The sequence below is a fragment of the Cyrtonyx montezumae genome, unplaced genomic scaffold (genome assembly GCF_038088225.1).
Source record: "Cyrtonyx montezumae isolate F1298 unplaced genomic scaffold, pur_monq_1.0 scaffold_2, whole genome shotgun sequence".
Classification (NCBI taxonomy): domain Eukaryota; kingdom Metazoa; phylum Chordata; class Aves; order Galliformes; family Odontophoridae; genus Cyrtonyx; species Cyrtonyx montezumae.
In genome coordinates, this window is record NW_027071936.1 from 39,531,455 (window position 1) to 39,558,303 (window position 26,849).

A 26,849-nucleotide genomic window follows, 5' to 3' on the forward strand; every position below is an offset into this window, starting at 1 on the left:
TCTAGAGATGGGCAATAGCTGATACTATTTTATGGTAACAGCCTTCAAAAGCTGTGTCTGTGTGTTCAGGTGTGACTTTAAAAGAACAGCCTTTTTGTCACAGGGTTAATAGGACTGCACACTTCAGAAAGGGACTTAACCACACTAGCTTTTATTGCAGATGGTAGTGAAAGACAGCACCCATATCTCAGTAATCATTTCTGAAATGTTATTCTTTCATCCACTGTGTGAAAATTGAAAGCAGCTCTTGATTCAGGAAGGGCAGTTACTAACACGCAGTGAATAGGAAGTATGTAGGAAAGACAGTTAACAGCTCTGTGGTATATGTATGCGTGGTGAAAAATCTCATGAATCATAATGAGAATGGAAAAGGCTGGATAAATTATGAGTCAGAGAAGAAATACGTGAGCATTTTTAGAATTATAATCCTGTGTTGGGATCAAAAAAATCTTGTGATTATGTCATCATTAATTAGTTTACACTCCCATAAAATTGTGAACAACTAGTCTTGTTAACACAGCACAGGATCCTTACCTGGTCTCACATTTTTTATGATTTGTTTGAGTTTAGGGAAGAGAGAAAATGATTTAATACAAATATTTGTAAATTTTCATGTCATTTATCGTTCGCATTGTTTTTTCTGTACTGTATCTGCCTGGCCTGCTTAGTCTGGATTTTAAGCTGTGGGGTACCTACTGTTACTCTCTGATCCAGCTGCAACAGGCATTGCATGTCTTTGTATCTTGAGTGTTCTTGCAGTAAGGGGGGGTTGTGGAATAATCTCACACTGAAGGAATTGTACTTGTTACTTCATACGTTCTACTTAGGTACAGTTTTGAATGGCTCACTCAAAGAGGTGCAAGTTGTAGAGCAGTAAACAGCAGTGCTTTCTGTAAGAGTGTACTTGTAAAGCTAGGGGTATTGCAGTGAAAATGAAATAGAATGTTTACAAGAATAAAACATCAGGAAGTCATGTAATTATTGAAATTAATTAAAGAGTAAAGGTTAAAGTGTTTTGGTTAAATATTTTCTATTTTAGTTTTAACACTCTCCCAGTTTTCTTAATTGGCAGGCTGTAGATGTGCCAATGTTAGCCAACTATAGTAGTGGCAAGATTATTCATGATACTACCAATTTCAGAAATACGATTACTAACTGGCTAGCATTCAATATGTTGAATGAGTTTTACACACAAACAAAGTAATCAGTATATGAAAAGAGTATTTTACCTATAAATAGACTAAAAGACAGATTGTCTTGTGTGCAGTCATAGCTTCTCCTTGGGGTTTACTTTTTCTCAGAGAAAGCTTGCCTGTGCTTTATGTATCTGCGTAACCTGTAAGTACCTTGTAATTCTACTGGCTGTTAAGCTGGTGCTCTGAAACTTCATTTCTACCTACAACGGGAATGAGTTTTTCTGTGCCTTGTGCTGGCCATGTAAGGTGGTGTTAGTAGCACCCTTCAGGTCTTGTGTAATGCCATAAACAACTCTGCTCTATGTCATAAAAATGGATTTTTCTTTTGCTTGCAAGTGATAAAATTTGGCTGCAAGTATAATTTTTTTTGGGGGGAGGGCGTTGAACTTACTGTTTCAGCTCTTTAGGATATTTGGTCTAGTTTAAAATTGAACTTTTGTGGGCTGCTGGTTTAGCAGGACAATTAAAAACCTCTTAAATCAAGAATATACTAAGAAGATTGTAAAAATTAATTTTATAAAGAATGAGATGTACAAAAATTTGTATTCAAATCTGGAAAAGAAAGAGCTAAGACTGTGAAAAACTTGCCAGAGATTTTTCCTCTTGCTCAGAGTCTTCCTTGTGTTTACTAAATATTTTGTTTTCTTAGGGATAAAAAACCGCCTCTGTTTCAGAATTTGGCACTCCAACACAGCTGTAATTTTTCCAGTGTGAAATGTATGGATCTTTCCTTAAAGGTTTATTTTGGACAACTGTCCTAGTCATTCTGCTGAATGAATTCATACTAGTGGTTGGACTGTGTTAGCAGTGCTGCCAGAGATCATCTTCTAGTTGAGTTTCATCATAAAGGTAAACATTTTCTGCACTTGAAATTGTATGATGTGAAGCAAAATGGAGTGAGTGGAATGATGAGGGATTTTAAAGCACGTTTCTGATCTGAAAAAAAAAAAAAGAGTTAATGCTTTTTGAAAGTGTTGGAATGTGGTTGAAAACCCAAGAAGGCTGTCGAGTTAGTGGAAACACAGAGTTTATTTTAACTGCTTTAACAAGGTTTTAAAGTTTCTGGTTGTTGGTAGCACTACGGCATTGCGTAAGAGAATGAAAGCATTTGTCTTGGAACAGTTGATGCAGAAGCACTCTGTAAACTTATCTGGTGTATGTTTAGATACTGTTTTTGTCTTGCTCATTTGAAGAGTTAAAATTTCATGTGTTTCCAGCTCATCCTAGAATAGCCCTGTTGTTTATGCAGTAGTAACATAGCTGAGGAAAGCTTTTCACAGCTGTTGATCGACATCTGAAGAGTCCAGATAACAAGCATGTGAAGTCACACTTACTATCTTTCTCTCCATCTAAAAATAAATGCTGTAGCTCTCCCTAGCTTGCAATATAATATATATTAAGTCCAGACACAGCTGAGCAGTGTAGTAGTCTTATGCTGTCTTGATTTAGTGGATATGCCATTCTTAAGCCAGCAGATAAAGTGGATCATTCTTTAGCTGAACACTTTGTATGTAAGGGGTTTGTGCCAATAAGCCCTGACACCCGCCAGAGGTAAAGAATGTGGCCTTGAGCACACTACAGAGAGAGCTGCAGCATCTTTCTCTCACATCTGAATCTCTGTATTAAGTATCTTCAGACTGAAGAAAAAGTAGGATGTGATTTCCAATTCTTCTCTATCAGGATCAGAGATTTTTGAATCTAAATGAATTGAACATTGATGTTTCTTCCATATTACGGTGGTGTAGAGGTTTTCACATAGGTTGGTACTTGCAATTAGATAGGCTTTCTAGTTCTATTAAAATAATCTCTGACCTCAAACCTCTCAAAATAGCACCACATCATGATGCAATGCCACTGAACTTCCCCCAAAGATTTGTCATCTGGTCATGTTTTCTGTTCTTTTAACTTAACAGTTTTTGTAGCTAAATTTCCATGAGTTTCCCCATGCTTTAAATTGGTATGTTTGGCTTTTTAAAGCCAGGCTAGTTTCAAGTCTTCAGTTTTGAAAGTATATCACTGCATTCACTTTCAGAAAGCTGATTTTGCCCAGATAGTGTGTTCAAATGTCTAATACAAAACTTGTTTCATGCTTGCTGTTTGATGGAATCCAAAGCTTACCTTTCTGTGTGGCTGAAAATGCCTAACTTCTATTATTGTTAAGTCACTTGGCATTCATACATTCTCATTTTTCATATCACTTGAAAGGAAATACAGAATCCTTATCATATGTATACATTTATTTTTACCTTCAGTTGCTCCAAAAAGAAATGAACATTAAGCAATTATTTAAAAACACCAGTGACATTACAAGTTTGTAAAAATAGACGTGTGCACTCTCACTTTCAAAATGATTTTCAGATTTACATATGGGCTTTATCAGTGGAAAAATATAAATACGATTTATAGCCTTCATGATATGTAAGGAGCAGAATTATGTTTCGTCCCAGGAAATAATTCACAAGATGACCTTTAAAAGGATGTGTCTCTATATGCTTTTGATTTTCAGATTTAAATTCTGAATACAGTGACACATACATATTTAAAATATTTTAATTCTGAAATAATACTAAAACAGCTTTTAAAGTAGCTGAATATGCAAACGTATTTTCAAAAAGTTTGGTATTCACTCTAAGCTCTATACAGCTTCTTTTTTTTTATTACTAATTCTTACATTTTAAGCTTTTTATATTTTAGAGTAAGAAAAAGTAAGATTCTTTGTCACTGCGTTGTTCATTTCTGCTAGGAATTTAAGTATTGTATTGATATTTCTGGAAAACGCTAAGGCCAAGTTTGTCACATGCATGTGTGTATGCAGCTGGCATACCTACCTGAAAGCGATGGAGCCCTTCAAAAACATTTGGAAATTCAGAAATTGATAAAAACTGTTCTTTCAGATTTTTTTATTTCTTGAGAGTTCACCAGGCTTTTCATAAAAGGTCTTTCTTTTGCATATGTTAATTATCAGTCATATTTAAAGTTATCCAAGTTTTAATTATCAGCAATTAAGCTACTATGGTGATATTTTCCCATTGTTCATATTATGGAAATTGAATAAGCTAGTGTAAAAAACAAACAACCACAGTACCCTGAAAAAAAATATTTTCTGTAGAAAGGCTTTTAAATTTACTTTCATTCTCAATTTGCAGTGAGTTGCTAATAGAATAATTTCTTTTTCCAAAATACAGTGTATTGGTGTGCCTGCCTCAGAATAATTTTCTGCTAAGTGATGTGAGAGCTGAAAGCTGATTTCATTGCAAATCATTAAACAGTGTGGAATTATTTTGCTTCTTACTAAATGATCATCATGATACTAGCCATTTTATTGTATGAAATTATGTTCAGTTCTTAACACATTTGCTGCATCAGAAAATTAAGAAAATATAACCCCAAATTGATTAAGCAGAATCTACTTTTTGCACACACTGGCGATAGTTGGAATTATAGGTGGTTGAAACAGGCATGAACATCCAATTTTTTTTACTATCCATGTAAAATAGCTTCTTTCTAATGATTGATAAAGTTTCTTTCTTTGGTAGGGACCAGCCTGTAGCATAGTGAGGGTTTTGATTGGTTTGCTATTTGTACTGATATTAGATACTTAACATGTGTTAAAAATATTGTCTTAATTACAGCACTTGGGTGCATATACTTCAGTAATCATGTAATACTCCTGATGTTTCAATTGTTTTTTGTTTGTTTCTTTTCTTATTCCTGCACAGCTGATTAGTTTATACTCCATTGAGTTGTATTGGCAACTTCAAGGATAAAATCTTAGCTGAATTGTACTGGTAAAGTATGTTATCCCTGATTAACAGGGACTTCCACCTCACTCAGAATACCACAAGAGAAGGTTTAAAAGCTGCTACTTTGAATTCAGACAGAAGTCCTGACAGTTGTACTGCAGTTCTAAGCTGTTAATGGCTTCTTGTGTGCATGCATGTATTTGTGTGCTAATGTAAGACTAGCATTTTGGGTAAACAGTAACTGCTTCATATCCCTCTGGTGGCCTCATGCGAGCTCGTGCATGAGCTTCACAGTATAGCTGGCCCTCCACGAAGAAGTAGCCTTTTTGTTTCAGGTTAAGATTGCAGTCAGAGCACACAAAACATTCTGGGTGTCTGTATTTATCACGTGCCTTCACCACTGTCCCTCTGTGTAAAAATGAGAAAAAAAAAAAACAACAACCAATTAATATGAATTTAAAGTGCAAACTAAATAACACAAAGTAAGTTCTAGGTGTTTCTCTTAAGGCCTTTAAATTGCTTCTCTGGTTGTTCTGCCAACTTCTAGAGGGTTTAAAGTTGTATGTTGAGTTTGAGTAAGTAGAATATAAAATGCATTAGAGGTGATGATGTAAGCTTTCTAATAGCTCATTGGAAAACCAGAGCTTGAAGAAACATTTTATTTTGGTTGCAACACTGAAGGTATAGTCTCATCTATTAATATGCTGAATAAATAAACCAATTTATAAAATGTACTTCCTCATCATTAGCTTTATTCTTTGCTGAAGTTAGTGATGTCATAAAAATATAAAACTGATAGATTCAAAATGGATCACGGAGTGTTCTTCATGCTCCCACTGGCTTGAGGAAGATGCTTTATGCTACTGAACAACCTTGAGATTTCACATCCTCAAACAACACAGCATGTGTAACTGCTGTTTTCATCATTGTGTGTCAGTGACTAACTTATAAAAGATCCTGAGAAACCTTCACTAAAACTTGGATAGTATGTTATCAAAACTGAAATCCTCCGTATTGAAAGTGTCTAAGATACAAGCTAATGATTTGGGATTTAGAACAATATATTTTTTTATCTCTATTCTCTAGAAGCTTTTTTCTACTAGTACAAGGAAAGGTCACCAATGGGAGAGCATTTCTATGGTTTATGGGGACATTTGGAAACGTGCACTTAAGCTAGAGATTTCTAAAATATATAAGAAACAACTTACAGAATTCCACTCCCACATTTGTCACACAGTGGTACTTTCTGGGCTCCAGGCAGGCCAGTAGGTATCTTTGTTACAGGTGCTTTCACACTTCTTGTACCCACTGGACGTCCATCTGAGATTCAAAACATTTCTGTTAAATGTAGGCTGATACAAAAGCAACTGCTGCAGTTAAATCTTTTCCTGCAAATATGCACTTTTGCATGTGTTTACAAGTTTTCACTTGTGCCAACTAATAATTAAGTTTCTCAATTTAAGTTTAGAGGGCCTGATCCCATGTCTTTAGAATTGGGATCAATATTATGTACTGTGGCTAGAAAGCATATACAGCTGATTAAAAATATATTGCTCTGTATCTCATAGACACTCAGAAATTCTCTGATAGCAGGTCTTGGGTATAAACAGGGGAGGGAGAAAGATTTGGCTTTAACATAGATCTTCAACATAGTCAAAATCTCTCTGAAAGCTTACTTCTTAGTTATGCAACTAACAATATAATGAATTTGAAAAGATTTGTAACATGATATAAATATAAAATTACAGAAGAAGATGCCAAATAAAATCCCATAATAGTATGTGAACAGAAAAAATAGATACATATATTCCTTTTCTGGTGAATGTTTAAAAGGAGAAGTTACAAATATTTATAAATATTTACATTTTAGCTTAAATTTGGTTATATTTTATTCTTTATGCTTACTGTAAATGTTAGAAACTTGTAGTCTTTATAATAATGTTCCTTGTTATTTTCAAAATCTCTTTATTTGGAGGAAATATGACTGTAAATGGTATTGTTTGCTCTAGTTTTTATTTAGAATGAAAAGGGAATGAGTGAAACTTAACGTAGAAGCTGGGTTAAGATTCTCTTTTTTCTGGATGTGGATGAGTGTGTTTTCTTTCTTGGTGTCCCAATAGTTTTTTCACATAAAGCTTATCATTCAGTAAAAAAACTATTTTGTATATTATCAGGCTTGAACTAACATCCCCATTTTATTAACACAAGGCACTGCTAGACATAAAAGCAAGGAGAAAATTATTACTAGGCTTGTGTACTATTTGTCAGATTTAAAAAGACTTGGGCTGTCAGAAATTTGTATAGTTCTGATCTCTCTTATTCTCAAATTCCCCTTTCCCACAAATATTAAAAAAAAAAAAAAGTTGAACAGGTAGAATATGTCATTATTAACCACCTTCCTCGGAGACTAAATTCTGGAGCACCTTAAAGGAGCCAGACTGGCGGGGTTGGCTGGGCTCCTCCTGGTTGGAGTGCAGCATCCTGTACACGTCGGACTGAGGCACTGCCGTGGGAGCTGGGTCACTGCATCACAGGGAGGAAGAGCAGATAACACAGTTAACAGACATCAAAGTAAATAGCTCTGCCAGACATAGAACATTATTCAGGAAACAGCTATAAAGACATGAGTTTCTCCAGTTGCTGAAAAACTTGTTTTCTTCAGGTAGCACTGCTTTATATAGACTTGTCTGGAGCCTAATGTACTGAAAAAAACATCCACGGAATTCCTACAAAAATAAGTCTACAAACTCATGACGCTGTTTCCATAATTACCGCTCTGGCTCTAATGGCATTTGGAAATAGGCCAATACTCATGTTTAACTTCAAAGCAGTTGCATTCTTGTGATCAACTGCTGTATTACCAGATGCTCTCTGGTCCAGTATCCAGAAATTCCATTTTCACAGCAGCTGGCTTCAGGAATGCTGATAAAATCACTGACCATATCTTTACATAGGGTCAGCCAAAACCTAAGCAAAAACTCTGGGAGAGTGCCATGAAGTCAAGGTATTCATACTTATTTTATGTTGGCTCATTCATTAGTTACAATAATGATTATTTGTCTTAAGCTAATTGTTACTTAATTTATGAAGGTAACAGAGACTGAAGTAGGTCCTGCATTTGCAGATAAACGCCAGTGAATGGAAAATCTGCTTTTAAAATTAAATTAGAATGGGTCATGACTTTTATAATAGCAATTTCATGACAAAAATATAAGGCAAATTATTGTCCAGATAACATTTCATGATTGAATTTAAAATTATTTGCAAACAAAGTATTTTTACCAAAAATGTTCCATGGTATTTTAAATTGTGCTGAACTTTTTAAATTGATCAAGCTAACTAACATCTTCAGTGGCTGAGAGAAAGGCAGATGACTACACGCACTGGGAAGGTTAGGCTGAACGTGTGACATCCATAAATTTCAGAATGCTACTGGAACTTATTAGGTAAAAATTTACTTCAGTGAAGTCTGCTATCTCACAAGTATTTTTGTAAATGTCCAGTTTGAATTTCCTATTACTTCTGTCCTCCTACTGTATCTTAGACAAGTTGCCACTGGAAAAATAAGCAACTAATTCCCTAGGGAATTAGGCTGTTTTTGAGTTCAATGATTTTGTTTTCTTCCCAGGTAAATGTCTGGATTGCCACCTAGTACAGTAAGAGCAGTTGCAGTTGGGCAGATACATAGCAACTACTGTTGTTTACATTAATTCTTTGTATCTTCTGTGATCAAACAAATTGCTCTGAGCTGTATTTAAGCTTGTGTGTAGAAAATACCATTTTGTTCTTTCATCATTTAATCTGTAGAGTAAGGTTACTTCTAAAATTTTTTGCTATTGCAAACTTAGACCCTCGTTTCTCTCTTCTTGACTAAAATATTCCTAGAATCCAAACAAGTGATAATACAATTACACAAAAAAGGCAAAAAACAGGAACAAGTCTAAGTTAACATTCCTAAATTCATTCAAAGTGAAAATGAATCCCACAGCAGAAATGACATTTCAAACCTGTGTAGAAAGTCAGTTCTCAAACTGAGAATGCTACACGCATTTGGGGAATCTGATTACTCTGGGCTTAATCTACTAAAGAAAAAGCTATATGGCTTTTTTCTTTTTCTCTATTCTTTTGTTTGTTGGCATAATTGAGGGTAAATATTAATGCAGTAGATTAATATCACTCAGATGAAGTACATTTTTGTGTTCATCAAATTAGCATGAACATAAATGTTTCTTTATAAATTTGATTTTTATGGTTAGTTACAGCCCAGTTCTTCAAAGTGCTGAAGAAAGCTTATTGGTGACAGTGATTTTTGCTTATTTAAGGTATTAGTAATTAGCTTTAGTTTACACTTATACGCATTATAAATTATTAAGTACTGTTGTAAAACATAAGTACTATTAAGCAAAAATAAACCAAAATGATGAATTGTAACTTGAAAAAATCAGTAGTGTTTTAAAACCTTTTATTATTCATCACTGCTGTCCATATTCACAAGGTTCCTACCTGAATTTTGGTTACTGTAGTGGTTAAAATTCATAAATCATCTTTTGATATTCAGAGAGATAGAGTTTTAGGCTTAGAAAATCAATCCTGGCTCTTTTTGGACAGAAGCTAGTTACTGAATGAATTGTCCCAAGTGGGAGTTAAATAGTATGAATATCTGTCCACAAGATCTCCTAACTTCAGTTTCAACAGTCGAAATAAATTTGAGTTAATAATAATATTGCATTAACGATTAATGAAAATAATTTATTAAGAATAATTAAATAAGAACAGCATGATAGAAATTGGAATCTTAATTTGGAGTGACCAATCAATAAATAGTCCAGGTAGTTTAATCAACTTTTATTTATTCACGACAAATGTAAGATTATTTCCTCTGAAAGAGTTAATTATAAATTCCGAAAGACCTCTTTAACTATATTAGATAAAAATAATTAACTACTAATAATTTAATGTAAACACTGACTGCCTTTATATAAATTAGTTTGTCTCTAACCCTTTTACACATTCTTGAAGGAACAGTGTGCTGTTATTAAAGCCCACGATTGCTGGTATATTCTAAAGTCATATATTCATAAATATCAAGCGTACTGCTCTAATTACCTCATTACAGGTGTTTCCCCCAGAGCTGTAGAAACTTGGCCTTGCAGTGTTTCCATGATATTGTCATCTGAGTACAACTGCATAGGTGTGTTAAACTGAGCGTGTACAATCTTGACACCAGGAAGCTCCATTTCCAGGGGAACATTAGGGGCCATCCTAGACACTGCTTTCAGCTCGGTGGGGCAGATGGAGCTAACCGTGCTAATTGACGAGGGGGTACTGCGTCCACTGGCACAGTCAATCCCCGAAGGAGTGCTGCATCCACTGTGTTAATTACAGATTATAGCCAGAGTGCAGAAAGGTGTGCAGTGCGCATCAGATTATAGAGAATAAAGACAAAAAGTACAGTGATGTTAGCAAGCATGTATATGTAACAAATACAGGAAAGTAGAATTAGAGAAAGTAGAGAAAAGCAAAAGTATATGTACTCATTGAAAAGCATTTTCCTGTAAAAAGCACGAGTGCCAGTTATAAAGCAGTCCTTAAAATTCTGGCAAGCATTTTCTTCATACATTAAATATATAAATAAATCTAATATTTCAGAACATAATATTAATTTGCATTTTGAACTGAGGACCAATTAAGCTTTCATAAAACTTGATGTTGGCCAGTAATTCTTAAGATCTCAAAAGGGTAGCATACAGAGATTATGGGAGTTGTACACGCCAGTGACAGAATTAACACCAGCAATATTGGAATCATAAATGCACCACTCTAGCCCTGTACTTCATAATCCATCTCAGTCCACAGCTGAAGAAATTACTGTAAAGTAGTGTAAAATAATGAATATGACATTTCCCAGATTTTCTTAAATTCTGTGAGCTATATTTCTTTTACTTTAACAATATGTTTCTTTTTTATTTGTAGTACTTGTTGAAAATTTGATAGAAGAATAAATGCTTTAACAGTATGTTGTACTTTTGCTTTTCTACATGGAAGTTTTTTCAGCAGAATATAAAATGGTCCTTCACAAGAATAGAGAATTCAGCTTACTGCTTCTGGAGCAGATTTTACATGTAATATATATATATAAAATAAAGAAGGTGTACAGTTTTGGAGAAATACTGATGTATTTACTGAAGTAAAGTTACTGTGCATTAACATGACATCTCTAAAAAAAGGCCTGGTAAAACAATATAAACATTAAGCTGGATGTCTTTCAGTGTCACTAATTTGAAGACTTCAGTATTTTCTTCAGATCATCTCAGAGGCTTCCTTGATTTCAGGGATATTTTTGTACTGTTGCTGTGTAATTGGTTAGCATTTATACGATATTCAGAACCAAAAGATGATAAATGCTTAATCTTTTTCCTGTGTATCAGGATTGTGATTAGTTCTGAATGAGTTTGTGTAAACTGGTAAAATAATATTGTATTTCACAGTTTGACTGTGCAATACAATACTCTGCTCAGGAGATACTCTTGTATGGAGAAGACCTCAAATTTTCCCCTTAATTCAACAGAGAATTTGTGTAGGACCACTTTCTTAAAAATTTAAAGGGAAATGCATTTTCTACAATTAAAGAGATATCAAAAGAAATCTAATTTCAGAAAGGCTATGCACGTTTTAAACCAAAAGTACAAATTCTGTATCATCAGCCAGCAAGAGTCAGCTGAAAATATTAATATATATGACTTCTTATAATTTCAGTTTTTACAAAAAAAATAAAATACCACCCTTGCATTCTGCAGTATCTTGCTTTGTCAGTGCTGATACTGTTAGCAAATGGAAAAAAAATAGGAAAAGAGCAGAGAAAGCATAAATCTTGCTATTAGCAGCTGAAGTGTTAAAACAGAATGAAGTATAAACAGAATATAATCATATATAAAACACAATTTCTGGTTAGTTTTGTCCAAAGCTGTGGCTAGTGTTGATTGTTAGTTCAGTTCCGCAGCCCAGAATCAGCTCTTGTTGTCATCAAAGTGCTGTTTACCTTCAGCTGTCTGTTCTAACGAGATATTTATGGTCAAGTTGGAGGGGTTTGTTTGTTTTGCAATGTTTTACAAAGAATATGTTTTCAGCCAAACTGATGAAAAAATAGGAGACAAACTGTGTGACAGATGAGGTTTTGTAGAATTAAGGTAATCCATGAAAGAGTGCAGTCTTTGAATATAGACTTCTGCAATGCTAGAACATCATCCAGACCTTACCCAACTAAAATTCTGAAACTTCTTGCATTTCTGGTAGGTTGATTGTTTTTACCCAACAAGCTGGAAGATGGCTGATTTAATTCAGCGTTATCACTAAAAATATTGGGCAATTGAGAGTAAGTTCCCAGTACACTCATTTAAACTTCTATAAATCTGGTTAGATACCTGCAAATGGTACCTCGTGGTCCAAAAGGAAGTTCTCAGTACATATAAATGCTGCCTGTAGTTAGAGGCCACATGTTTCCTAAAGAGTGTGTTATCATTTCTCCTGTATTGTCATCATGTTCCAAGTAGAGATTGGCATGTTTTCTCCATTCTATGTTTTTTGTTCTTGTTCACAGAAGGATGGGGCTCTATCCATCTGTTAGTTTCCTCTTTGTCACTCAGGTGAAAAAAAAATACATCTTACAAAACTGATAGTTCATATGAGATTGTCCTTTATATGCAGGAATCAGCTATTCTGCTTTTTCAATCTAGTTGTCAGAGTTGTAGTAGTATAACTAATATACTGGCATTTTTTGACCTTTAGAATGAAGTACAGAACACTAAATCCACTGGTAAAACCTGTTACTGCTAGAAAGCATAAAAGATAAGATCACAATATTTTGTATTTGAGCACTTTTGAGCTTCTTTGAGTCTTCCCAGCCAAAGAATTTGTTTTGTTTCCCTCCTCTCTCTGCATTTAATACTGGAAATAGTAGTAAGCTAGACATTCTGCTCCCAGTTATGACTGAGGAATATTATGCTGAAACAATGTCAATATATAAGCTGTTCTGCATTTTACAGATTAACACGTCTGTAACATTAGGTAGTTGTTTTAGCTCTGTGTTAGTCATTAGGTTATCTTCTGAACAGTGATGTGCTGAAATTTTAACTTACAATCTCTGCATGGCCTAGGCTATAACTTGCAGAATTATCTACCTTTTAGTTAGCAAGTGACGAAATCTCACACATTTGTTTTGGGACAGAATTTCACAGCTCTGTAGATTTGTAAGTGTACAGTAAGTACTTGGTGCCACACTGTCAACTGAATCAGGATTGTGAATGCAGTTACTTCAGAATTGTATCTGTAAACTGAGAGTAGGGCCTGGTCCTGCTTTCTTTTGGAAATTCTGAATGTTGAGCCTGATACCTGCCAGTCAAGCACTTCAGGTTTTTAAACTTCAGCCATACATTATATACTACCATGAGTTAATTTCAAATGCCTCAGTATGTTACATTAATCCAGTTTGTGAGTATCCATTAAAAAATAACACCATGCATCCAAACCCATCACAACACTCAGAGTTTATAACCTGCTTCGTCCTGGGAGTATGAAAGGTTTGGGACGAATATTATGCCTGTGTTCAAAGTAGTTTATATCCTGTAAAGAAAAAAGGGTTAAAATATTTTCCTTTGTCCTCTAAATGTTTATTTCTACTTAAAAGGTAGCTGATAACATTTTAAAATTGTAATTAGGAAGTAACCTTGTTTATTTTGTACATTCCTGGTGTTTAAAAGCTGCAGAGTAAAGGTGTTAGAAAAGGATGATAGCAGTGTTGCAGACCAATAGAGAGGGAGAATTGTAGCTACCTGCAGTGTTGTTACTACGGAGCTGAATGTAGAGTTTTCTGTGTTGGAAAAAATTTCTTCATTTATCACTAGTTTTGTGGATAATCAGTAAACTCATGTTTATCAGGAAAAAAAACAACAAAACGAAACAGCAAGAGCTGGACTTTTTAACTGAAAACAGAACAGAACACAAAAAGACTGTGTATTATAAATAAATACCAGTACTCACTTTTGTGATGCATTAGGAATGAGACTCCTCAGCTGTCCATGGAGTGCGTCTTGTATATTGCCAGATGAGTACAGACCAATTGGAGAATTATAGGAGGAGCTCACTACCTGTCTTTTGTCATCAATATTTGCTGCTGCAACAAAAGGCTGGGCCCTTCTGTTGTGAGCTGTACCAATAGGCTTGAATTCCTGTACATGATAGGCAGACAAAATACACAGAGCTACAATGCACACCAAAGCTAGTTATGAGTAAAACTGTCATCAGTACTGTTAATCTTTGCATTTTTAACTTTTGCAACTCTGTTATTTTTCAACTGATGCAGGCACACTGTATTTTTCCATGAATTTTCTCTATTCTACTTAAGCCACACACATTCAGAGATTATTTTTCTGCCTTAGAGCAACCAGAAGGCATTCCACATTTGTGAGTAGGATGAAAGCTTAAGAAGAAATGAGTGAGCTGACGTATTGTATTCTCTGTATTTTACACTGCTTAAGTTAATCTTGTAGAAACATTCAGTGGGTATAGTGTTTGATCTGTAGTCCTTCACCTTTTTCTGCTGTCTGCAGTGCTTTTTGGAGACAGTGCCATGTGAGCACTTGATCCATAGATTAAAAAGGTCTCATTCCTAACAGAGGTTTCTGCAGTTTGAATGGTATCCTTCTTTTGAGACTGGAAGTTTCAGTGGTAAGATAGCAGGGATCATTGGCACTTCTGTAGGTTAGCTCTGCCAATTCTCTGTTTTGTCTTTGGATGTGGATCTTTGTATTTTACCTGGTGTTTGGTTTTCCCAAGGTTTAGGCCACTTGACAACAAATCTACTGAGGATGAAATCTGAAGTTAGCACAGAACTTTTGCACATTCAGTATCCTTTCTTATTCCTGAAAGCTGATTTCTCTGCTTGAAAATGTGATTGGAGTAATAGGAATACATCTACAATACTACAGACAATTTATGTAATTACATTGCTATCACACAGTGTCTTAGGACCCATAGAGAGTTCAAGTTCTGAGATTCCTGTATGAATTTTATTCCAGATTGTGGAATTTTAATTGTGACATACCCAACATCTTCAGTATTAAAATTATTCTGCTGCAATTGTGGTCTTTCAGTTAAATCTTGCAAGCTATGCAAATGAGTTCTCTTGTTCTGGTAAATCAATTTTTAAACAAAGTATTTATTTATTTTGAATCAGAAGTGCCTCTATTAGGTTATGCTAGGTTTTGGGAATGGTAAAAAAAAAAATAAAAAAATGTTAAAGCAAATTAGCAACAAATACAATATAATTTGAATATTTAAATCCCTGGGGTAATTCAAGGTAATAAGAGCAGATTAGATAAGGATGAACCCGTTTTTGACACCTGAAGGTTTTTGTTTATGAAATTATGAAAACCTGAATGTGAACTGGCTCTGTTGTTTTCATTTAAAACAAAAGTTACAGAAACATATCTAGGAACAGACAGAAAGAAAAGTCATGGTTATATAAAATGTGCAGCTGGGAAATGCAAACAATAAAAGCAGCTTTATTAAATAGGAGTGTTTAGCAGCATTACATTGTAAGAGACTACTGACAGGAACAATCAGACAGATGTGCACAAAAGTTTTACTTGCAGTCTGCAATTTCTTTCAGAACTGCATTGCAATTGAGAAAACGTATTAGTAAAGGGAAGTAAGCTACTATTGTTTAGGTTCATGTCTTCTTTATGAAATATATTAATAATAAATATGAAAATATTTAAAAAATATTTAAATCCATGTAAGATACAAAGCAAACAAAAACAACAAAGAACATTGTCATTTTACCCCATTTAATTCTTGTTGACAAATGAACAGCACAGAACACATGGCATCATAGTATATTTACAATAAAACAGTTGTGAAAAAAGCATTTGAAGTTAATTAGACTTAAATTCCTTTTTAGTTTAAAATCATCTCTTCATATAAAATGTCAATGACAGAACATACAGCAGCAAAAATAGTCCAGCTCTTGTGTTTATTGGATCTTACTGAGTCTGTGAAAAGTTCTCTTTCAATTCAAAAGCAAAATGAGAACTGGAGGTTGTTGAAATTCCTAATCAGGAATGTGTGATAATTATGGTATTTCATTTCTTAATTTTTTTTACTTGACTAATGTCCTTTATGCATGACTAACTACATTTTGCATTGGTACAAGTATCAGGAACAGAATGAACACAGCCCCAGAAGTCTGTAGAAATGCATGCAGCAAAAATTATATGATGACATTCTTTGGGGATAGTTGCCATGAGGACCCACAGGTTTACATGTTGGAGATACCATCTGACTAAAATCTTTATCTGTGAATGCTGTTACAGAAGAGAGGCTAGATCGTCAAAACAGCATGGGTGTAGTTGTATCCTGTCAGTACTTGACTAGAAGTGGTAAAAGACTTTAAATTTTGTAGATACTGTTCTATTTTGTTTAGATTTTTAGACTTACCTAGGTACATAATGTATTTATATCTCAAAGAAATGTCTAATGTCTTTCATGACCAGGGGTCTAGTAACAGTGAACAAAAGGTTCAAAGGCAGAGATAGAAGCAATTAAAAATGAAGCCCAAATAAAAACAGTTCAAGAAATTGTGATGGAAACAATTTTACCTGAGGTTAAAAGAATTGTAGATAACAAAAAAAGTTACAGGTCATAGCATTTTTTTACATTGACAATATAGTAGAAAGGTATGTATGAGGGTCTTTTTTAAATTTTTTTTTTAATTAAGATTCACTTTGTCATTTATTTTGATTTTTCTCTTCCTAATTATATTATTTGAGAGCCCTCTATTCTAAATTACTTTTATACAGAACGTGAAGGAATTGTATTAATAGTACTTCAAGTAGTCCATTATTTCCTATTATTCATTGTGCTATAGGTTGCTCCAGATTAACAAAATGAAGTGGTTGGTTCTTATATGGGAATGTGGAGCTTTCAGGAGTGACTCCTGGTCAGCAACTATTGCTGGAAGCCAGAGGAAAAACTAGTGGGACAATTGCCTCTCTCAGTTTCCAGATGACTGGTGCTGCTCAGCCTAATGCAAAAGCTTTCCACTGTGTAAAGGTTTCTTGTTCCTTAGCTGCAACTATGCATGGTATTAATTATTTATCAGTTTTCACATAACCATCTCCAGGCACTGATAGAACACTTTCCATCTCTTGAAATAAAGTAAGCTTTCTTTGGCCTTGTGTTGATATGCTGAACTATTTAAAGTATGTTTTACTTCAATTTATAACTATCTTTATTAGCTTGCAAATTAAAGTCACTAAGAAGATTGTTTAAGTCTTCAATTATTCTTATGCAGTTAGCTTCTAATGGATTTTAAATTATTGACTTCCCCCCTCGTGAAACTTTCTTAGTGTACTTTAAATCATATATCTGGCAAAAGTGAAAAGTTCTAACTACCTTTATAACATCTGTGGCCTTTTGAGTAATTGTTATATAGAGGGAGGGAATGCTTTTTATACAACTCAGTGATTTTCCATTTCTGCAGGCCAGTCAGTACTTTTGGGTATAAGGGATTTAGGTTTGAAGCCGTACTGTACTGGTTTTGAGTTTTGTTTCACTTGCCTGACCTTCAATGCTTATGTTCATTGTTTGACTGCAGCACACACTACTGTGATTTACGCAGAACGAATTATAACTGTGCTGTAAATGGTCATCTGAGAAAATGTTCATTCTGCACTGTTTGTGCTGCTGGTATACACACCACAGGGTCTCATATGCTGTGACTAAATAAGCCATAAAATTAAGTTTAACATTTCAGCACTTAAAGAAAAAAAGGCTATAATTTTTCAGATCAGAGTGATGGATGTTCTTTGACAGAAGAATTTAACTAAAATGTAAATCATCTCAAGGATGGTTCAGCATATTTGTTTACAAACAGTGCTGCTTTTCTGTTATTTATCAAAATTAATTAGTACTCCTGATTTTCTGATAAAGAAGTAGACATACCTCTCTACCATATGGAGAGGTTGGGCTATTTAAATCTAGGACAAACATTTTTTCTAACAGCCCATTGGAGACTGCTTTTCAGTAGCCTGCCAAATAGCACTTAGTGAAGTCTTGTGATTTATTTTTAACTAACAGTTCCTCTTGCAAATGCAATGTACATGATTATGATCCTGTAATACGTATCTACATAATTTTCTGTAGTCTGTAGTGACTTTGTTCTACTGCTGTGTCTTCTATGTAAATCCTAACTATTCCACAAAAATATGCATTCAAAATAGCTGTTTTGTTTCTTCATTATACTGTCTCTTACTGCTGAAAAAGGTGGATTGTTTCTGTTGAAGTTTGCCTTAATATAAAGGCCTTAGAGCAGAAAAGAGAGAACTGGAACACTGGAATGCTGTATTCATGTTTGGGAGTGCAACTGTGAGAACAGAATGGGTGGAAGCATTCACTGCATAGAATGTGTTCGAACTGAATCTGCTCTTAATTTTTCTTTTTTCCCTGGGATAGCACAAAATAAACACTTCGACATACTTGCTTTGATCCTGGCCTGCAACCAGAATGCTTTTTTTCTTTTCTCTCTTGAGACTACAGCAAATGTTTATGTATATTAAAGGAGGAATGACGAAGAAAATAAAGCACTAGTTAAAGATGACAGCTAGACAATTAACAGATAACAACATGGAAACTTCTGCTCAAAGCTTTGCACGGGGACTGGTTATGAGCCTGAAGAGAGAGGAGGATTTAAATTGAATGTATTTACTTTGCTCGTGTTCAAGAAACAGGACTGGGCTGTTTAGATGTGGTGAATCATTTGCTTATTGATCAGTGCATTGGTATTGAACAGTTTTGTAATGTTCAGTTCTATAGTATAATATAAAAGTGCATGGAAAGAGAGAGACTGAACATTAATGAATTTCCCCGTTGCATTACCTGTTACATCAAAAAGACTCTTGAGATGTGATGGGTACATTGCATTGGTGTTTGAGATTTATTCCTGACATCAGAAAGTTTCTAAAAGAGTTAAAGCAACTTAAACAGTATCAGAATAAAAGGAGGCGTTTTTTTCCACAGTAGAACTATGGAGATACGTACAGTTCTAAAGAAAAATGAGAATGTGTTGTAACTTGTTAAAATTTTGTTTTATTTGTAGCTGAAAAACTAAAACATCCATCAGATAAGATGATGCTCATATATCTGGAATATATATATCCATATATCTGGAAACTATGGTGGTTCATATTTGCTTAAACTGGTAGATAATGGATAGAGTGATATTCAAAGAATTTTAATGACCACAAGTGAGATCATTTGAAGTGTAAATAGATGAATGAAAACACTTAGGTAAATTTAAAGAATTCATACCTGTGGTTCAGCTTCCAAATTTATCTTGAAGGGATTTGCTTTGCCATCTTCTGCAACTTGTGGGGACCATAATTTAGTTTCTGCCCTAGAAAATAAGAAAGGCAGAAGTTAAAGAATTTGAATTCCTGTTACATATCTCTATGTAAAAGGTAGTGTAGTTCAAAAGTTTAGCTTGTTCTATGCTTTGTTACTGTTTTAACATGAGAGTACTTCAACAATATTTGTGTACTCTATGTAAATGGTATTAAATAGTATATATATATATTTTCAATTATTGAGATTGTGAAGAATTGGAAATAATTTGTTATCAGTTAATGGAACACGAAGGAAAACTAGTTCCTTTCTGCTCTGAGCAGAGCCAGCTTTTTACAGTTTGGTTTGGTAGCTTTTTAGAAACCCTTAATATTTTGCACGAATAAGTGCAAATAATAAGGAATTTTCCTAAAACTCAACATTGGTTTATATTTTTCACGACCGCAGTATCTGTGGAACAGTTGCTTTTTAATGGAGGAGAGGTACAATCTAGGTACACAAAGTATATCCATTTGCAAATAGCTGTTGCACAGAAAATTCTTCTAATTGCTTCAGTGGAGATAGCAAATGTGTATATGTCAGTTACAATTCTGTCTTCTCAGGCAAAGGAAAATTTGGCAGCTGATTTTAGAATGCTGCAATGGTAACTAAACATTAATATACTATGTACACAGTTAGTACTGTTTGCTAAATAAATCCAAATATTTAGTATTTTTATATTTGCAGAAACTTCACATGGAAAATTATGCTTATCATATTTTTAAATACCTCTTAAGAGAGCTGTTAAATGGTATGTAACAGCCTATAACAGACTGACATACTGGAATTAAGCGTAGGAGTTTTTGAACTAATGTCTAGTCTCTAGTAACTAGACAATTCTCCATCCAAGAAAAATACTCCTTTATTTGGAAAGGAATATTGTGGTCAGCTGGAACAAAGTATTGTGTCTCCCTGAGGGCATTGGTCAGTTGTCTGATTCTTGGAGACAGGTGGGAAAGTGACTTTGATTAAAGGCTAAGCAAACTTGTTTAGGGGATATGAAGATGCATGTTGTTCCTCTTGGTAGCTTTAGTGGAGAGAAATCACTGCAGTAAATTTCTGGACTTCTGTATTTCAGGTAAGATAACTTTTTTTTTTCTTTTGCAAAAGTTTACTGTGATATTCCTTTCCTTAACTGGAAAGATAGCCTAGCAGCTTTCTCTGTGCTTCAGAGTAGGAGGCAGTGATAAGCACCTGGAACTGAGTGGTAGAACAATGAGGTAACTAAGCAAGTGACAGCTAGCTAAGGGCTCTACTATGGCCCTTACCAGCTTTTTATTTCCTAAGAATGTTAAGAACTGTTTGTTTCCTTATGGTAAATATAAGGCTTATGAAGTCAGTAGAGGTAGTGAGGGATAGGGTTCATAGCTCAGTGATTCTTCAGGAGCGTTCCCTGATGAAGTTAATCCTGTTCCTGAGGATACCTTCTACGGACTATTACCTGATGTGGAGTTGGTGAGGTAGGTCTGTGTGCATGTAATCTGAAAGGTTTTGTGAAATTCTCAAAACTATTTTACGTGGTTGCAGTGCTTTAGTTGTTCGATTGTGCAGTATCTTCTTTCAGAAGTATGCAGATGTGTTAACATACCTCTCTATTTTCAAGGAAAGTTGATGTGCAGCTGCTTTAATTCTTTCCTGGGCATCATTGTGTGTCATGTTCTCTGTGCTTAGGCCATTGATAGCCACAATAACATCACCAGGGCACAAGTTGGCAGTAGAAGCCTTGCTTCCAGGTGTAATCTGAAAAACAAATTCTGAATGAAGTTGCATTCATACCTAAAAACTGATGAACTTCACCGTGCTTCCCTATTTTCTGCTGGATTGGGTGTGGGAGTAGTGGGTACATAAACAAATGCCTGATTTCTCCCCAAAGCCTTGCCTTTGTAGTTCTGCTTTTTTCTCTGTACTTCTATTGTCAGATCAACACAGATGTACTTTGTTCATCATAACTTCAAAGTAGATGAAAATTGTTTTCACACTTTCTGATTTAAATAGGTTCCACTTCAATTTCTGTAATTACTTCAACTTTGAGCCTTTTGTCTCAACTACCGTTGGGTAATTTGCTTGAAAAAAGTGTTTAAGTTCTCCCTCAAAACCTCATGCAGTAGCGAAGTAGTACACTGCTAGACAGTTGTGGTGCTTGACATTCACATGTATGATTTGCCATTGTCTGGGGAACATTGTGGAAACAGGTATTTGCGAGCTTACCATGCTTAAGAACAACATACAGCAGTTAGTGTATTTCCTGCTAGCTTGTTTTCTTGTATTTTCTATGTAAATACTCATAAATATGCTGATAATACTGAAATAATATTTTCTCTTTACTCATGTCTAACCTGGATCCTGAACTCATTAAAGTACTTCAGTAACAGTAGCCCTGATCTTTTCAGGTGAAATACCAAACATCATATACTCAAAAGAGTATCAGTATTGAAACAGTGACAAATGTCATTCTTTACTCTTTTTAGCTGTCCATCTCTGTTCAGTTGGTTTAAATGCTTGAGGAACTTAAGGTTTATTTTGCAGGCCTTATTTCTGCTTTCCAACTTGTAAATTTGTTATTTCTCTGTAACAAGCTGTAGTGCATGTATTATTATCACATCAGTTAAGTAAGCCTTCAAAACAGGTGCTTGTAGCCAGCTGGAGGTGATTAGTCTCAACAGCCTCCTTACCGTAAGTGAGGTGGGCTTACTTATTTTTAATTAAACGAAGTGTTAAGGTGCCTGAGTAATCAGTTTGAATATGGATCAAAAGTTACTTGCAGATTCTGAGTCTGGAGTCTCCAAAATTATCTGTTTGTCAACATCTGCTAGTTTAAATGAACCACAATGAGACCACTTAAATCACTGCAGCAAAAAATGGGTGGGGAGGATAATGCTTCTCCTTGTAGCCTGGGATGGCTTCTCACTTCATTTAACATGTTGAGGACGTGCACGGAATGGCAACTGCAGGAGAGGCTGCTGGCATTAGAATGTCTGTTACTTCTCTAATGCTCTAAATATAATGGGCAAAACATTATAACATAACATCTCTTATTCCTTCCCAAGTAAGGAATGGGACCAGGCTGTGCATTGAGAGATCACACGGTATTACAGCTATAATATTGATATTGCAGGTACTTCAATAAGTGATGCTGTTTTCTTAAGGAACTAGTTAGTGACTTGTGAAATGTGACTTACAACAGTGCTATGAATGCAGTATTTCTTGGCCATTCCTCCTTCAGGAGATAGACCCTATTGGTGCTTTCAGAAAACTTTTTTCTTACTCTTTCAGACGTGTCTGTAAGGCACATCTATTGCTCCTGCATCCTCAGTATTTGAATACATACAAAGATATCTGTTGAGCATTGAGATATTGACAGAAATAACTTTTAAACCACGTGGGATAGTGTCTGTTATGATACTTGGAAGAAAAATATTCTGAATATGTTTAATAGACTTATGACGCTTGTCATGATACACTTTCATAAATATTTTAAGTGTTTATGAAAAGTTTTGAATGTTTGCAGGCTGAGAGGCTAAACATGAAGTTAATATAAATACTTACATTGTGATCTGTAACTGTAGTAAAACAGAATTGAAATCTAGGCATAATAATGTTTTGCCATTTATTTACTCAAACCTCCACAAGTTTTAATTTTATGTAATGCTTTATTTAACATGACTTTAAAGTCTAGATTTGCATTCCTCTAAAGACATGACCCAAAATGTTATCTACTTTTCAGCATGGATGGAAATTATTCTGTTTCTCCAAGACTGGGGTTTTGATCAGTTTTGCTTAGATAATTTCTTGTGTCTATATATATAAAGTTCCAAGGATTTAAAAAAAAATACTTTCCTTATTTCCAGTTAGCTGGTTACTTTTGATAGAATCTAACTGAATGTATCTATTTTTATTTCCCCTTCCTGTTCTTCCATCCTCCCAGTGAACAGGATCTGTGGTCTTTACAATGCAAATGAATTTTTGAGATGGCAACTGTTCATTAGACAGGTGTATGGTGATCTCTTCTGTGGTGGTCTTCTCTGACTTGTCCTAGTAAAAGCTTTTTCTTGTTGAACAAGGGGCTATTATAGTCAGCTAAACGTACACCTGTCCAGTTGTTTTATTTAAAATGTTTGAAAATAATTTCTATCCACCGTTTTATAGCGAATGCTATTTCTTGTTAGGAGAGTTGAGCCAAACGTGAATGGATTACTGTTGATTCTTCTTATAAAATGAACACCTAGACCTACAGAAGCAGGGTTTATGAATCAAATGCAAATTGTTCACTAGTGGTCAAGATCTACAGCATAAATACTTCTTAGAAGAGTTTTCTAAATGTATGCTGTGGCAAAAATAAAAATAAAAAAAAAAAACAACAAAACACAACAAATAAAATTAAACAAATCTACCATGAAAATTATTAAACTTGAGCTAAGCAGACTCAAACATGTTCTTTCTCATACAGATATATTATTTCATAGTTCTACTTGCAATGTGATTTTTGAGTATTGCCATAGTTTGCTGGAAGCTGGTGACTTATATCTTGCAAGTCATTTGGTAGGTATGAGTCAATTGTAAAATCATTTATTCTTTAGAAAGCTACATTTATAGTAACATCCTTTGTTACTGTAGTTTTAAACTTCATTGCACTTAATCTAAACACAAAGGAAATACAAACCAGACACCACTAAAATATTTTTCATTAGAGATAATGGAAACTATTTTTCTTTTGAAAGCCCATAAAAGGCAATGAAGGCCCCAAAATATCCAGAGATTTTTTTTCTTTATTCACTGTTTTTGTCTCCTGTTTGCTTAGAAGTTTTGTTATATCCTGTGAATGTTTATTGTGAGGTTTTGTAAAGTCAAATAGCACTTTCTTTTACTTACACTTAAGTAAGTTGTTTCATGCTAGTGTGAATCTGGAGTAAGTGATTAGAAGAATTAATTTTTTTCTGGTATAATATAAGAAGTGCTGGTGATTAAACTTTCTATGAACTTCTGTTTAGAAGCATATTTACTGTAAGGCATCACTAGTGGCATCCAACCTTCAAGGCTTTTGATGATTATTTAATACCAGACATAGTGTATATGTTGAGTCATAGTGCAGGGCTTTGGAGGGGGAGGGGGAAGGTTTTGGGGGGTTTGGTGGCTCATGCATTGCATACTTTGTGTGATAGAGGTGCTAAAAAGCAGCAAAAATGTAAGGGGGACTAGTTCTGATCCTTAATGTATTTAACACTTTTTAAAATAATAATAAAAAAAATACAGATCTACTTAATGACAGGATACATATATCTGTAGATGCAGAACAGCTGCCTGTTTTGTATGCTTCTTTCTTCAAGTAAGTTGTTAAACTATTTGCCCTTTAGTAGGGAGTTAATGTGAATTGTCTGTTACTAAATATGGCAGAAAACACAGACAAATTCTTTCATGTGTATCTAGGATAGATAACTTTTGATAATTCCTTGATTTAACATTCATGGAAGTGAAAACTTGTAGATGTAAAAGCAGGTACTGTTGTCTTTGCTGGCAACATGTGGATTTTAATTAAAGTTAGATTCATCTCAGAAAGTTGGCACAGAGATTCTGCAGAATGCAAACTTGCAGGCACCAGGATCTGCTGCCAGACAGTGTCTCCCCGGTGAGCGCTCAGGCTGGCGGTGAAAGTGGGAGCAGTGGGGCTCTGGCCTTCAGAGGCTCAAAACTAATTTTCTCATCTGAATGCCTGGGGAAATCATAGCAGAGTTTTCCTGCTGCCAAAGCACTTGAATTTCATTTTTGAGGTATAATTAGAAGTGTTATTTTAGACCAATAAAACAGTTATAGAAATGTTACACAAAACTTTAAAAGCAGTTAGCTTTCAGCTAGCTCTGTTTAGAGCCAGCAGCTGCTTGCTGACCTGCTCACAGCTTCATCTCTGAACTTAGGAAAAGTAAAGGGCAAAAGTCTGCAACAGGTGTCAAATAAAATAAACAGAAAGGAAATGAACAGTGCACATACCCTGGTTATGATCAAAGGTTGGTTAAAATCTATTCCTCCCGAGAGCCTGAATCCCCAGGGTGCTGGTCCTGGAAGAATAACATTCTGTGGCATCGTGGCTGGATGCTCCTCGGTTCCTGCTCGTTTTCCTTTGGTGTGTGCAAGGGGCTGAGCTGCAGGAAGATGCGTGTTGAGCACCTGCAGGACAGGGTAGCCGACTCTCAGGATGTCGTGGTCACCCCAAGCACTGTGCTTTATCCCTGCTCTGGGTGACGTCAGCCAGTCCCTAGCTTCCCCACCCACCGAGGGGAGTACCAAACCAGACAAATAAAGCCTCAGCTGGAAAGTTTACAAGTACATCAGCTTTATCTGCTGCTTCAACATCCCCTTCAGCCTTGTAATCAGTCAACTCCAGGATGCAATGTCTTTCTGGCTTTGTAAAGCCACCCTGTAGCCTGCTTTATGTATTGCTGGTGCTTGCTTTAAATGTACAGTGCATGCTCATGGTTTCATATAAACAAATATAAGGAGATTTCCCTCTCAAGCTGTCATTTCACATCTTGTCTTACTTGTAATGTAATAGTTTGCTGCCGTAAAAAGTCTGTCCAGCCCTTCAGCTGAGTATTTCAGCCACAGTCACTCGAGAGCATGGCATGCACCAACTCCAACGGCTTGAGAAGTTTGGGCTGATGTCATGCATATTTCTAATACTGAGGAAGAGAAATACAGAATTATTTGATGATGCCTCTACTTTTTGTAGAAATCTACAATTGCAAGACAATTCCAAATACCTTTTCTAGATTGTTGGTGTTAATTCAGTAGCATTCTCCATCCTTTTTGTTTTTCTTGAATCAGCTAGTTCAGCTTTGTTCTGATTTCATCCCTTTTATACTGCTCAGAAAGAGGAGGAATTGTGCAGTGATGATGTATGTGTTCACTCATTGTCTTATCAAGCTGCTACAGATTTCTGCTTAGAAGTGATATTGCTGAAGTGATTTCACATTGAACATGTGAAATGTTCAAGCTTCATTTTGCCCAGTATTTGTCCTCTTTTATGGCAGTATCTATGGCTCTTATAAAAACTGAGAATATGTATATTTTTATTTTTTGTTTTTAATTCCCTGTTCTTTCTTATGTCTGAGGCCTTATTCACCTTTGTTCACCCCATGCATTTACCTTTCTTAGACGGGACTCTGGACAGAAAAAGAATAAGTGAGATGCAAGAATAAAATGCAGGTTCATTCTATTTGTATAAATTCTGGTGTGGGTAACATGTTTATTTGTGAATTTCAATATGAAATTGGCTTCTGCCTCTTGCTGAATGAGTTTATCTGTGTCTATTCATATATGTACAGTAAAAGTCTTTCCCAGTAACATATGCTGAGAACTTTTTTCCTGTGGGTTATGAAAGTTAACATCAGAATTTCTGAGGAATTTTTCCTTTATTTGTGGCTTGCTAGTAGAGACTGTAGTAGTGTTTGTTGTGATTGTTTTTGATAGTCTTCTTGACCAG

The 26,849-nt window shown here is 35.0% G+C and overlaps 1 protein-coding gene across 3 annotated transcripts; it reads right to left on the reverse strand.

Annotated features, from left to right (window-relative positions):
- Nucleotides 1-3,415: 3,415 nt before the first annotated feature.
- Nucleotides 3,416-25,579, reverse strand: PDLIM3 (PDZ and LIM domain 3). 3 transcript variants are annotated; one of them, XM_065736964.1, is made up of 8 exons: nucleotides 25,358-25,579; nucleotides 20,964-21,115; nucleotides 19,304-19,388; nucleotides 13,491-13,558; nucleotides 10,046-10,309; nucleotides 7,335-7,462; nucleotides 6,148-6,259; nucleotides 3,416-5,347 (listed from the first exon to the last, which is right to left on the reverse strand). In XM_065736964.1, exons 1-8 carry the CDS (start codon nucleotides 25,448-25,450, stop codon nucleotides 5,158-5,160), a joined length of 1,092 nt encoding a protein of 363 aa, XP_065593036.1. In that variant the 5' UTR covers nucleotides 25,451-25,579; the 3' UTR covers nucleotides 3,416-5,157. The 3 variants fall into 3 exon arrangements, with proteins under 3 accessions (XP_065593036.1, XP_065593038.1, XP_065593037.1); XM_065736966.1 differs by lacking the exon at nucleotides 10,046-10,309 and having other exon boundaries at nucleotides 25,358-25,578; XM_065736965.1 differs by lacking the exons at nucleotides 10,046-10,309; nucleotides 13,491-13,558 and adding an exon at nucleotides 13,976-14,163 and having other exon boundaries at nucleotides 25,358-25,578.
- Nucleotides 25,580-26,849: the final 1,270 nt, after the last annotated feature.